This window comes from Cupressus sempervirens, chromosome 5 (assembly GCF_028749045.1).
Source record: "Cupressus sempervirens isolate cs-2001-9-10 chromosome 5, ASM2874904v1, whole genome shotgun sequence".
NCBI classification, from domain to species: Eukaryota; Viridiplantae; Streptophyta; class Pinopsida; order Cupressales; family Cupressaceae; genus Cupressus; species Cupressus sempervirens.
In genome coordinates, this window is record NC_143122.1 from 282,709,286 (window position 1) to 282,724,566 (window position 15,281).

The 15,281-nt window shown below is 35.4% G+C and overlaps 1 protein-coding gene across 1 annotated transcript; it reads right to left on the bottom strand.

Annotated features, from left to right (window-relative positions):
- Positions 1-782: 782 nt before the first annotated feature.
- Positions 783-3,502, bottom strand: LOC149555680 (peroxidase 12-like). Its single transcript, XM_089833674.1, has 3 exons — positions 3,158-3,502; positions 2,936-3,070; positions 783-1,050 (listed from the first exon to the last, which is right to left on the bottom strand). The coding sequence occupies exons 1-3, from the start codon at positions 3,419-3,421 to the stop codon at positions 928-930; spliced, it is 522 nt and encodes a 173-aa protein (XP_089689800.1). The 5' UTR covers positions 3,422-3,502; the 3' UTR covers positions 783-927.
- Positions 3,503-15,281: the final 11,779 nt, after the last annotated feature.

Sequence of the window (15,281 nt, forward strand, 5' to 3'; positions counted from 1 at the left end):
GTTGGGGTTCAACTCGAATTCCTCAACCCTCCTCTTCATTGTCCTTTTTGTGATTAGCTCAAATTTCTCAAGAATTTCTTTTAGTTTTGTCCTCACATTAAACTGACATGGAATGAAATATTTGCATCCCTACCTGCCCTTTTTCATTTTCTTTGGTCTTGGAAAGCTGCCTTGCTTGGGTATTCAGGTGCTCACAATATTATTTACAATTCTTGTCAGGTATGAACATTATTAAATACATTTGGAAGCTCAGATGCTTGGTTGCCCTTTCTCACCCATTTACCCCTCTTGAAATTGAAGCCCAAACCATTTGTTGTAGGCTTTTAACTCAAATGTTTAGATTATCAACTTGCTAAAGGATTGAGACAAGGATGACAAGGTGCAGGAAAAACATATTGTTTATCAACTCAAACACAAAGTAACACCTAGTTAACCGAGCTACGTCTGATAGAGAACTTTGAAAGTCATTGGCCATGTTTTATAGCACCTCTTGCAAAGTCGAATGTAATTTGTTGCAATGTATGTTTGAGTGGTGATTAGTTTCTACAACAACTTTATTTTTCTTTGAGGTTGTTTTGTACATCATTGCTGTAAATATTTTTGTTTGTAATTTATGTACTTTCTTCCAAAAAACAATAAAAATTCTAATATGATAAGTTGTAGTCGTTTTGTCTAATTTTTTAATCATATTTTATTCTAAGTTTAATCAATTTTAGATTCCTATATCATATAGAATACCCCTTTACATTTTGCTTTCAATTTCTATCAAACAAAATATCCCCTTTCACAAATCAATAAATAATTATATTAGAATTTTAAACACAACTCTTCAATACAATACACATTTATAAAATGTGTGCACCCGAACTCATCATAAATGTGGAGACCCTAATGATTTTAAGAACAAAGCATATTCAAGTATTTTGACTAATTATGTTGTCCATCATGTCCTCGATCAAGTGGAGGTTTAGGAGGGTCTCGCTTAGATCTATGATCTTCATGTTGAAGTCTTCGTCCCTTAAACATTTGGTCCATGGTTCCTGCACTTCTCTGCATTAAAAAATAAACACATTAATAACTTGATGGAAAAAAATATTTATCATAGAAATTTTTTCATTTTCAAATACATGCTACACTTAAAATAAACATCTTCGTAAAAGACCTTTGATCTATTCTTGAAGTTGAATGGCTCACAAAGAATCTACTATAAATCAAGTCTTGCTAAATAGAAGACATGGGATGAGTCCAAGATCCTAACCCCTCAACCAAAAAAAATTGAAAATAAACATCTTATTATGCAAAACTCATGAAAGATCGTTTGCCATATTTAGGTAATCATGGGGCCTACAGTAGACGCATCGTTTTTTAATCTAATTGGATAGTAGATAAGGGTGGATAGCCACGAAACAATTTTTTCTATATAATTTTTTCAACTTTCCAATTATTGTTTCCAAAAATTGTCTTTCCCCTTTTCGCTTCGTATAGCTTTTCGTGCCTGCAGACCCCTTGCCGTAGATAAGAGGTTTGATTAACGTCTTTTTGTGGAAATCATTATGAATCAGAAAAGACTTTTGACAAGAGTGGAAAGCTCTAACAAGAAGCAAGAAGTAGATTTAAATACTCCTCGGATAACTCTTCATTGACTCCCAATAAGCCCTCAAAGATAAACCTGAAGCGCTCTTCCATTGAATCTGATAAGAAGTGCCCTGAATCAACGAATTGGGCCACCTCGTCTCAAATCAGAATCGAACCCACAATAGTTACAGATCAAACCCCCGACGTGGGTTCCTCTTCAAAGTAGGATTAAATCTACAATCAGAGTCAAACACTTAACCCCAACAGCCTCAAATTAGGATGAAACCCACAACCTAGATCACCTCAAATCAATCAAAGATTGAACCTCTATGAGTAGTCTAGAATTAGAATCAAACCCACAATGATTAGAATCAAAACTCACAATCTAAGTGGTTTTAATTGGAATCGATCATGAATTCTGAATGAAACCCAGAACAATGAGAATCAAAATTGTTAATCTAAATGGCTCCTAATCAGAATCAAACGAGAACCAAAACTACAACTTAAATGGCTTTTAAAACTCATTCCAAAAAGATCGCTTCAATTCAGAATCAAACCCACAACAATCAGGATCGAACTTCCAAAATCCATAACACGAGTACTCGCGAATCAGAATCCAACCTGAAATGATTAGGATCAAACCGACGAAAAATAGAATCGAACCCACAATGTTGACTGACTCAAATCCACAACAAAGAATAATGAACCCTGAACCTGGCTTGACCCACAATCTGAGTTTCAAGTCAGAATCGAACCCACAACCTCCGACGCCTAAAATAACAGGAAAGAGTAACAAATACCAATCACATCGTGACAGCGCGGTCGTCGTCAGAGACCGTATACATCTAAAAAGTACATTGAAGATGCGTACGTTTTTATACTTCTGGCGAAGTATACTACGGTGCACCGTGTATAGACACCGTCATTTTTGGCAGCCTACTGCCCTGTCATAATAACTTATTGAAAAATTATAGATATGGCAGCTTTCGCTTTACAAAATTATTAAAGAACAAGAAATAGATCGTGATACAAAAATAGATAGTGATATTGCTGTGATTTCATAAGTAGTGGTGGAAAAATACTTATTTTGTATTTATTAGATTTAGGTGAATTGGATTTAGGTGAAGTTCACAGCTGAAGAGGTCACTTATCTTAATATTATTCTATCTGGAACGTCCAATTAACTAGAGATCTATATTTACCTACTTGCAACCCTATTCCCTATTTGGAAAACCTTCACCAGATATTGAGCTGAGTCATTCATTAGAAAGCCCTTTAAACTCATCAATTAATAAGTAAGAGATATTTTCCACAGCAAATCAAAACAAAAAATAGATCAAATTTCTGGTAATATATTTACCTCTAAGACGAAATCCCGAGCTTCCAGTGCAATGATGTCGTTTATTTTTTGAAAAGCTTGCGTTAAATTTGGAGAAGCATCTTCTTTCTCGCTTACGGATCCGCCGAACGGAAACGGAACGGAACCGTCGCAGCCCTGTGCAACAGATTTGACCAATGTAACAGCGACTCAACGAACAAACAAACAAAGCGAAACAAATAAATTACTTCAAAACCCACCCACCTGGACAAAACAGTTATGGAAGTTGAGGCATAGCATCTCGGCGGCCTGAATATCATCCTCCTGTAGATCGAATTTAATCCGTTCGTTGATAAGGGAATCCAGTTTGGAGCAGGCGGTGTTAGAGAACGTCCATGCAGAAAGCCCATTCACCACTAGAGGAGCTTCGGCATTGATAGTCATAGTTAAAGCATTCTCTTGTTCGGCGCAAGCAAGCGAAAAGGAGAGAAAGAGAAACAAACAGAGCAGGGGAAAGTACAGCTCCATTAGAAAACGTTACAGAGCGTATGTTTCTCAGGGAAAACTCGAGCCTTGTGTGTTTAACATTGAACAACAAAGAGGTAACACCGCATATTTATCTCTACTCTTCACGTTGTGATGAGCAGCGCATATGTCAAAACTGGGGACACGGCCATATAGCCAATTGTCGGCTAGGACTCTTTTTGCTTGAAGGAATGAACCGACCACTATCGAAGATCTCCAATTCTAGCGTTTTACTTTCCAGTCGACGACTTTTGTCTGCTTTGTTGAACGGGTCTCTATCAAAAGAATTCATTTTTTGTCGTTTACGTTCGTCGTGTCACTAGTAGTTGTGGGTGTAATATTTGAGAATAAAAACGCACTAAGAAAGTTCTAGCAAATCCGATTCCCCCAATAGCAGTCTAAAACAATAGATAATTGGACAGCTTGGCCATGACAAATGTCCCTAGTCCTACCACGCAGCGCTTACTTAACAGCTGTACACTTGTCAATCCTTCATCACAACTTATTTAACGTAATTGTCGTTTAAACGAAGAGTGTGTGGCAGGATCAGATTGTGAGGAGACGATGGTATGTATAAATGTACGTCGCTATAGTATATTACAATAAAATAACACCACACGACTGCAACATATGTACTTTCACTGCTGACATATTATGTTTCCTTTGACATATATTTTAAACTAATGTAAACTTAATTTATTTTATTTAAATTTCTTAAAGTTAAATATTCTTCATAGTAAAATAATAAAGTAGTGGAGAGTAAAATGTGGTATAGTAATAAAATATTATAGATTAAAATATTGTGTTTTGTAAATCAATTTTTAATAATAATATGTATTAATCAATTGATTTATAGTTTAACTAAAGAATGGAAAAATAGTTTTTTAGATTATAAAATAAAATATTTAATAAATTATAATTGATTCAAATAATTATATTATAGATTCAATACATTACAAATGTTTAATATATATGATATATTAAATAAGTTAAATAAGTTAAATTTTAATATTTTTAGACAAATTTTAATTTTTTTTTCTATAGATTATCAATAATGTTGTCTATCTTATTTCATATCTTCTTTTTTTCACCAAGTGGTCAATTATATATCTATTTAAATATTAATTTTTTAAAATAACTATAACAATAAATTGTTTAATTTAGATAAATAAAATTATCTATGTTTAACTTTTAATATATTTATAATTTAAATATCATTATTAATAATCTTAACTTCTTTTTTCGTGTTTCACCATTTTAAGCTCCTTTATTTTTAATATAGATTTTTATTGTTAGAATAAAAGATTTATTATCTTTTACTTACTCTTAATATTTCACTATTGGAGTTTTGACTTTTGTCTCTTCATGAATGTGACATTTAATATTTGTTTTCTTTTATTAAATGTCACATTATCTCTTTAGGGTTTCTTTTTTAAGAATGGTTGACCTCCTTCTATAAGGATTGACCCCCTTGTGTTTTGTAACACTTTTGATTCATTATTTTCTTTCTTGAATATATTTTCATATTTAAGAGCCACTCTTCTCTCCTTTGCTACTCTCTTCCTTGTATCAAGTTATTTGCTTGCAGATGATCTTTGTGAATTCTATGAAGTTGAATTTTGCATCATTTGTACACTGACTCCTACATTAATAACCAATTCATTGTAATCTTTTAAGTACTTAAAAGAGTCACAATAAAAAAAAATCAACTAATTTTACTTCAATAATATTTTTCAAAATTATTTTTAAAATAACTACGCATAATAAATGTAAACAACTTTTACAATTTAACAAACTAACTACAAGTCTTAAATTTTCTTATATTAAATATTGCCTTTACACACACACACACCAAAATTGTTAAATCTTTGCAGCTTCATGTACTTATTTGAAGGTTATCTTTGAAGATTTTGGTTTGAATGGTTTTAGATACTATTTTTCTAGGTTCTAAAGGGGGTCATTTGTTGGTGCACTTAAAGTCCAAACAGAACTCACCGTTGGATTCAGAAGGCCCAAAACCCTCATTTTCATATAAAGTTTGTCTATTTTGGACAAATTTGATGTAGGAGGCTTTTTTTACTTACTAGTATGTAGTTTTTTTGGATCTAGGGGAGATCAAACTTTTAGAGCACTTTGAGCCCAAATGAACCTCGCTATTGGATCTAGAGCACCCAAAAACCCCCATTTCCATATAAAATACGTCTCTTTTGGACATCGTTGGCTTTAGAGGCCTCGACATGCCTTACAAGAAAAAAATTCAAAAAAAAAGCCAATTCCGTATAGCCACATGGTAGCATACAATTGGGCATATGCGCCAGCTAGCCACTGCCACCAATGGCCCCACTACCACCAACGACCATCATTTGTCACCCAGCAACCGCCACCCAGCAGTCACCATTGACTGTTGCCTGCCGCCCATCACTAGATCGTAACCCCACTATCAATCAACCATTGCCCACAGCAGTGCCACCACCATCCACCTCTGCTCTACCCTGACCCAGCCACCTGCAACAACCACCATGCGATCGAACAATAATATACCAAGTGGCACCCGCTTGGGTTCTAGCCACATGGTTGTTTAAACACATCAACTGCCATGTGACATAGTACTAGCCTAACACGTATCTGAGCATTGTTGTGTCATAATCCTATGTGGTAGCCACATCATCCAGTGGGCCTATCCTTTGCTACAATAAAAAGGGGTTTGTTGCCTGCGATGACCATACGATCGTTAGATGTAAGCTCTTGACATGCTAACATCAACACTGCATAAGCACCTTGGGTTCCCTTTTTGGCCATATGGAGCAATGTTTGGCTTTTTTCTCAACTTGAGCATACTGACTCTATTTTCAAAAAATAAGATATCACTGAAAAGTGGGTTCTGAGCCTAATTTGATGTTGCAAGTTTCATCATATTTTGATGTTGGTTAGGTACTTGTTTTCACTTTCAATGGCGAAACTTCTATTTTGCACTCTAGGGGTTATATTTTATGTGTTTGAACTCTATTTTGGGCCATTGAAGAGTCATTGGAAAGCTCTTGTAGTGCTCTAGCCAAATCTATTGTCTTTTTCATCAGAATATTTCAAAGTTACATAAGACATTCAATAGAAGCTTTTTTTATGTGTCTGAGCTCCATTTTGGGCCACCAAAGAGTCATTGGAAAGCTCTTGCAGCACTCTAGCCAAATCTATTGTCTTTTTCATCAGAATATTTCAAAGTTACATAAGACACTCAATAGAAGCTTTTTTTCTCTCCTCGTATACACATTACTTTTAGCTACTGGGGTTTGGTTTTTTGTATTGTGGGGGTGTTTTTATGTATGTTGTTTCTATCATTGACTTTAGGACAATATATATCTTCCAAAATCAAAAAAACCTTCTCTAAAAATAATGGTCAAGACCTCTTCTTGTTTAGCTCCTCTAAACCCACATAACTATCACACATGGACAGTTGCGATGATATGGTTACTAATCCCAAGGGTTTGTGGCCTTGTTTGGATGAGGATCAACCTCTATTTCAGAGTCTATTTCAAATATATTAGTACATGAATAAGATGGATGAGGCCAGGGGTCTTATCTCTCTCAGTATTGCAGACAACTTATAGTTTCATCTTGATGAGTGTACTACTCCTCAAGAAATGTGGCTCAAGTTTAAGACCTTGTTTTGTATAGTTAGTTAGTTTAGGGCACTTCAACTTGAGGGAGAGCATACATAACTTGTACCTAATTCTTTTCCCACCATTGATGACTTTATGATAAAATTCAAGGAACAAAGATCGTTGTTACAAGGTTGTGGCAAGACAAAGACATATAAAGAGTGCATTTTTTTAATCTTATCTAAGCTTTGGGGTAACTTCCAGATCTTCTCCTCTACTTTTCACTCCACTATTGATGCATTGGGTACTAATTTCACCATGCCAACATCTGAGGAATTTTGTGATAGGTTGACTAGAGAACAAAACAAGATTTCTCAGTTCGATTCTCTATCTAGATTAAAGACCATGACATTGGTTGCTCAGTCATGTACAACAAAGAAGGGGTAACCACTGAAGCTCAAGAGAGATTCAGTTGGTTGCAAGTGTCCCTCCAAGCCATCTACATAGTATCCTTCTGAAGCACAATCTAGCCCCAAGAAGGGCAATTCTTTTAAGTCTAGTGAGTCTCCCTCCAAAAATAAGAAGTCCATACATGATCCTTGTAGTTTTTTTGGCAAGGAAGGATGTCCAGTTTCTAGGTGTTGGAAATGGAGGCTTTAGAGGAAGCCTTGCAATAACATCACATCTCCTCTCCTCAACTGGATCTTCCTATTCTATGGGGAAGAGTCATGCTCTTCACACAAAAGCCTTGTCTTCTGGATCATCTTGGATCATTGATTTTGGTGCTTCACACTGTATGACTCATTCACATGATTTGGTCACCAAAATTGTTCATAGTGCCACATCATATATTGCAGTTGGTGACTCTACACAACTCCCAATTCTTGATTCAAGTTTAGTTTCATTGGATGATGGTTCTCTTCAGGACGTTCTTCTAGTTCCTAAAATTTATATGAACCTTCTTTTAGTTTATTAGATTTTCCTTTCTTTCTTTGGTAAGGTAGTTGATCTCTCACCACATGATGTGGTTATTCAAGATATCCTTGATCCTGATTCAGGTATTGCTACTAGCAGTGTTGATCCTCAATCTCACTTATACTGGCTTGATGACTTTGAAAGTTTAGAAAGTGTGGGTTCTTCTCTTGTTGTAGATGCAGACTCTATGAGAAAAATTTGGCATGAGCGTTTGGGCCATGTCAACTACCGATAGTTACAATAGATGAGTACACATGCACTTGTTTACGGGCTACCACAAATCTCATGCACTGATGATGTTTTTTCATGGATGTGTTCTCTGCAAGAATCATTGAGATCCCTTTCCTTTGGGAATAGCCACTCATGCTAATGCACCCTTGGAGTTGGTTCATAGTGATCTTATGTCCTTTCATACTCCTTTTTCAGGGGCCCTCTATGTGCTTGCATTCATTGATGACCTCTCCACATGCACATGGGTGTACTTTCTTATGTACAAATATGAAGTCTTTGATTCCTTCCAAATCTTTAAGAATTTTGTGGAGAAGCAATTCGGTTTCTCTCTTAGATGGATACACATAGATAAAGGGGGGAGTATGTGAATCAGGCATTTAGAGATCTTTGCACTAAGCATGGTTTACTACATTAGCTTTCAGTTCCACACACACTTCAATAGAATGATGTGGCTGAGAGAAAGAATAAAACCATATGGGAGATGGAAAATTGTATGATACAGTCATGGGATATGTAGTCTTCATTTTGGGCTAAAGCATTCAATTGTGCCAATTATATTTAGAATTGGGTGCGCCATAAGGCATTACGACAGATGACTCCTGAGCAAGGTTGGTCTCATGCCAAGCCCGATATTTCCACATTTCATGTTTTTGGAAATAAGGCATGTGATTTTATTCATGACACTCAGAGGAAATCTATGGAGAAGAAGAGTTGATCACTCATCTTTGTTGGCTATTGTGAGGATGTGAAGGCATACAAGTTGTTTGATCCTAAGTCCTAAGAGGTCTTGTTTTGACAAGATGTCCAGCTTGATGACCACTTTCCTCTTCCATATTCTCCCTCCTTGAATTCCTCCTCATTGCCTACTACTTTCTCTTCATCACGTAAGGATGTGTCATCTTCAAAAGATGATGTAGATGATGATCCACCACATCTACCTCCTCCACCATCACCAGTTGCTCCACCTTTTCCTAGGTGGGCCCGTGTTACAATTGAGTCAGCTAGACCTTTGGCTAGAGATCTTATAGATACTTATCGTACTCAAGCTTAGACATCTAGTTCTAGTCTTCTAATTCAAGCTATTTTAGTAGATCTAAAAAGATTTGTAGAGGCAACCAAACATCTAGAGTGGGATTTGGCTATGAATGAGTAGTATTCTTCTTCGATGAAGAATCAGACTTGGGATCTTTATACTCTTTTGAAAGGAAGAAAGTTGGTTCTATGCAAGTGGTTGTATCATACCAAGTATGTTGTAGATGGCTCTAATGTTAATTATAAGGCATGTCTTATTGTGAAGGGATTCTTGTATGTTGCGAGTATTGATTACTCTGAGACTTTTTCCCCCGTCGCCAAGCTGAATTCTATTCGCTTTGTCCTTTCACTAGCAGCTTTACAGGGATGGCTAGTCTTTTAGATGGATTTGAAGAGTGTGTTTTTGCATGGTGATATTCATGAGGGGATCTATATTGAGCAACCTCATGGATTTGTGCAAGACTCTTTGTTAGTTTGTAGGCTTTGATGTTCATTATATGGTCTCAAACAAGCCCCTCAGACTTGGTATGAGAAGATGGGCTCGTTCTTTCTTTCTACTCACTTCACACACTATCATTTTGATAATATAATATACATTCAGCGTCAGGGGGTTGATATTGTAATACTTGTGCTCTATGTTGATGATCTCATCATTACTAGGAGCTCATCCTCCATGATTCAAAGTATTTAGAGAGCATTGATGGACCAGTTTGAGATGCAAAATCTTAGTCTTCTACACTATTTTTTGGGCCTATAGGTTACTCAAACTTTTGATGGTATTTCTATCTATCAGCAAAAGCATGCTCTTGATATGCTTCGACACTTCAACGTGCTTGATTGCAGGCCTACCCCTACACCATTTTGGTCATATGTTGTCTTGTCTATCACTTGTCCTACTGTTTCAATGGATCCCACTATATATTGACAGTTGGTTGGCAATTTTTTGTACTTGACACAAAATCATCATGATCTCTCCTTTGCAATTAGTCTTGTTTCTTGGTTTTCCCATTATCCTCATGAGAGCCATTGGCAAGCCGCCAAATTTATCTTGAGGTACATTCAGGGTATTGAACATTGTGGCATTCACTAAACTATCAGATCCCTACACATTGTTGGCTTCACTGACTCAGATTGGGCCGGTGACACTGATGATAGGAAGTCTACTTCAAACTTTGTTTTCTATCTTGGTTCTGGTCCTATCATGTGGTCTTGCAAAAAGTAGTCTGCTATTGCGTTATCCTCTAAAGAGGCCAAATATATAGCAACAATGTTAGCTAGTAAGGAGATATTGTGACTTTGACAGTTGATGACTAAGTTTAGATTTCCTCCTAATAGTCCCATTTTCCTTTGTTGTGCCAATCAAAGTACCATACCTGTTTCTCATAACCTAGTGGAGCATTAGTATACTGAGCACATTGAGATCCACATGCACTTCACCCAACAATTGATTTAGGATGGTGTTCTCCAATTGGAGTACATTCCTATTGAAGCACAAGTTGTTGACATCATCACTAAATATTTTGCATCACCACACCATCTTCAATTGCACACTATGCTTGGGGTGAAGGATGTTGTCCTTGGGGGGTCTTAGCGAGGCCTTCCTTCCTTTCATACTTTTCAACTTGTTTTCTCATCTCTTTTTGGAGTAGATTTTTTCCCATGTAGCTTTCATTATTACTTTGGTTTATAGAGATTTGGTTGTGATTGGGTACCTAATCAGGCCTTGTTGTTGGGACCCAAGTTTCCTTCTGCATTTTAGTTTCCTTTCTTTTGCATGCATTATTTGTAGCTGCATTGTTGCTCATCTTAAGGGGGGTGTCAGAGCAAAGGGGGGTGTCATCTTTTGCATGCATTGTTTGTAGTTGCATTGTTGTATATGTTTTACACATCTTGTCATTTTGAGTGGATGACCCTCAAATGTCTTGTCCAAGTTCAACTTTACCTGATTTCAAAAAAAGGTATCCACTTATACCCCCCTCTTGTACACCATCTTGGTGCACTTATCCTTGACATAGTTGGGCACTTGGTGGTGTTGGGAGAATGATGAGTCATGGTTTGCATGGGTGTTCCTTTCAAGATTTTTTTGAGGTCATATATTTTTTAAGGTTGTACTTTATTATTTTTTAACAACAATATGTGGTCTTTTCATGAGGACTTGGGAATTTTTTATTTTATTTTTGTAATAGGTTGGTTGTGGTCTATAGATCATCTCAAGTTAATGTCATGTCTTCTATGTAGTGATTGGTAGATTTCAAGTCAACTGTTAGTTAACATTAATCATGCAATTCAAATTTCTCTATAATGATCTTCTAGTTTTTTGCACATCAATGATTTTTTCGTGTGTTTTGTTGGAAGATGGTATATTTGGTGAGTTATTGTATGGGTTGGTTATGTGGTTATAAATCTACTCATGTTGTATGGTTAGTTGGATGTGATTAGCAAGTAGTTGTGGTTGTTATTCTAGCTATGAAAAATATCTTTTGTCAATTTATTACCATGGGATTGATAAGGGAAAGTAGATTTTAAGTGGGAGGTTGTCTAGATGTGAGGTTGTAGCATAAGTTGAACTTCAAGTGGGAGTTTGTTGGATGTGAAGGGACAACTATCATGTCTATTTATTTCATATTCCCATCTTTGTCTCTTCGTCTTCTCTTGAAGAATATGTATAAATAGGAGGGCAACACCCTATGTAATCAAGCTGTAAGTTGCAATCACTGAATAAATGATTAGCTCTTCTCTCAGTGTGGATGTCACCACAAGTTGTGATAAGCCATGATAAATCCTATCTCTTGCCTCTATTTGTGTGTTTTCGATCTGTCTTTTAAGTTAGCAATAACTGGTAGTGGTAGATAGCCAAATCTAATGCAAAAGATGTTGGCATAATGTCTGTGAGTAATGTTAGTCTCAATCTATCAAGTGAAATTAAAGCTTGTAAGATCCCATTAAAGTTAAACCAAAAAATTATACTTTTCCCCTTAAATTTGGAATATTATTAGTAGAGTGTAGTTTTAGTATTAATGTCTTAAGCATTATTTCACAGAGTTTTGGATTGGTGAAATCAATCAAAATAGATGTTTAGTATTTCTAAATATACTTACAAAATTCTTGATCTCTAACAATCATACATAAAATAAAACTAACAAGGTTGAAAAGGAAAAAAATTAACAAGGAACCTTGAGGTCATTTCACGATCTACTTTACAATATTAGCATGAGAGATGGCCATTTATCAAGAGAGGATTGAGTAGTAGATATTTCATCTTGAAATATTACGTATTTAATCCTACATGGTGTAGTGGAATAAAACTCACATCAACATGACCATGATGCAAACTAATAATTAAAATTTTATTTTAAAATTTCTCTTAAAATAGCTTATGTTATGCATTTTGAAATTAGGTGCAATCATGGAAATTCAATTATTTGTTTCTAAAATCTTCTTTTAGTGGAAAAAGAAAGTTTGAATTGATCTTCTTAATGTATTTCCAGGTTTGACGTTCAAACCAAATGGGTTTATATTTCTACCCATTGCAAACAAATGCAATGAATCAACATCCATAAATAACAAGAAATATGATCTCAATTTCAAATTAAAAATGATGAAACATTAGTTTTGTATATGATAAGGATTTTATTTTAGAGTTATGATCGACACAAAAGCTTCCACCAACTATTGTAACTGCTTTGTTGTACAATTCTCAATTTTGTAGCACAACTTTATGTTTTTTAATATCAATATGCATACATATTACAAGTTTTTTTTAACTTTGAATTATTATCAAAATTTGTACATTTTTTAATATAATTTATATTTTATACTCTTTTTACTATTACTAAAAACTCGATTTTATTTTAGTTTCTACAAGAAAAGGACTTTTGCTCTTCATAGCTATTATTTGAATTGGTGAAAATTTAAATAATTCAAATATAATAAACAATATTTTAAAAATTAATTCTAAAACATAAATAAATTTCTAAATTTAAATAAACTTTAGATTTTTAAAACACATAAAATATCCCTTTTATTAAACTACAAATTTGAAATTGAATTTTAATAAGAAAAAGAATATCCCTTTCATAAAAGAGCAAAATTGTGTATTACACTTACTACATACTTAAGTCCTCAATAAAATGCACATTTATAAATGTGTACATACCAAATCATTCTAAATGTTTGGACTTAAAATATAAATAAGGATACAACCTAGTAACAAAATATTTTAGTTAATTATGTTGTCCTGATCAAGTGAAAGTTTAAGAGGTTCTCGCTTAGATCTATGATCTTCTTGTTGAAGTCTTTGCCCCTTAAACATTTTGTCCATGATCCCTACACGTCTCTACATTGAAAAATAAATGCATTAATAACGTGATGGAAATTATTTATCATAGAAAAATTGTCATATTTAAGTGTATGCTACCTTACATCAAACATCTTATCCCCAATAATGTAATGGGCACCCTTGAATGTCCCAAAAACTAAACCAAATTGCTGAAAGGAATTATGTCAAACAGTTTGCATTCAACCTCTTATTTCTCCGTTTAATGTTTTAAACCCCTTATAACTCCAGAAATCAAATGTTTATTTGTTTGTTGTGTTTTATGCAAGGAATTGGTATCATACAACATAAACAAGAGAGAAACTACAATAACATGCAAAGTGGAAATGAACTACAACCAATAAAATGTTATTTTCAGAATTCATAAAACCAAATACATGGCAGATTTATCAACTCACTAATTACTTCAGCATTATTGACATAATACTCCAGCCCATGCTTTCGAACTTGCTGCTACAGTACTTTGTCCTTCAATCAATCCACTACCTTTGTAATATCATTCCCTCAAAGCGGCATAAGCATCGGACAAGTAGTGAAGAAGACATGTGCAAAATACCAAATCTACCTGTAGCCGAAAATGCAACTAAACTGCCTGATAATGAAGCCGATAACAAAGAATTCCAAAGGCCAAACCCCGAGGGAATGACATCTAGAATGTTACAAGAGAGGATAAACATCCTCAAATGCCAAGAACGGAGCTGCAACTCACACACCAATTTCTTCTCATATTCAGCATATCTAATGAAGCCACAAATGCTTCCTTTTATTCTATTTCCAAGGGTCCGCTCAACTCATATCGGCAATGTGGGATAAAAGATGTGTAATATATAAAACATATATTAAAATACCCCTTATGTCTCCCTTGGGTACACATCCCCATAAAATAAATATTAAAGTAACACTTTAATATTTTACAATTAAATTAGGCGTTACTTTAATAAAACTTCAGGCATTAAAATGTATTAGCAATCGGACTCTGAATAATGCGAGTGATAGCTCATCAGAAAGCTCTCACCAAGGAGTATCAAATCCAATCACCAAAATTGACCTGCACTGCGTCTTGCCAACTTACTAAAAATAGTAAGTATGCTTGAAACTAAGTAAATCAACTTCATTTTGGCCCAAACTGGAAATGACTAGGCCAAAACACTCCAAGATCCCATTAAACCCTTTGTTAGCCCTCGGGACCATGTAGAACAAGGCTAACACACAATTGGTCAACTGCTAAAATGGGGACATTATAGTCCGCCCCCCTTGAAATTTCTTGTCCTCAAGCAATCTCAATCCATCCTGCTGAATAACCTGCTCACTCTCCCATGTAGAATCTTCCTCCGGCAGGTCTTTCCATCTGACCAAATACTCCTTCACTATCCTGTTTCTAAGCTTCCTCTCTCTGGTGTCCAGAATAGCCTCGGGTACTAACACAAGCTTCCCCTCCTCATCCAAAGGGGGTAAATCTGCAGAAGGCACTACACTCTGACCAATGGCTTTCTTAAGCCTAGACACATGAAACACATTGTGCACTCGATTGCCCTCTGGAAGCTCAAGCTCATAGGCGACTTTGCCCACTTTGAGAATCACCCTGTAGGGACCATAAAATCTAGGTTTCAACTTTTCAGCTCCGCTCTTCTTGAGCGATGACTGTCTATATGGTTGCAGCCTCAAGTAAACCATATCCCCTACCTCAAACCTA

What these genes read in the sequence shown, in the direction of transcription:
- LOC149555680 (XM_089833674.1), bottom strand. Translation starts at nt 3,421, where the DNA reads ATGGAGCTGTACTTTCCCCTGCTCTGTTTGTTTCTCTTTCTCTCCTTT. An exon ending in TCCATAACTGTTTTGTCCAG is followed by an intron (nt 3,071 to 3,157) that starts GTGGGTGGGTTT and finishes TCTGTTGCACAG; the next exon opens with GGCTGCGACGGTTCCGTTCC. An exon ending in CTCGGGATTTCGTCTTAGAG is followed by an intron (nt 1,051 to 2,935) that starts GTAAATATATTA and finishes TTTTTAATGCAG; the next exon opens with AGAAGTGCAGGAACCATGGA.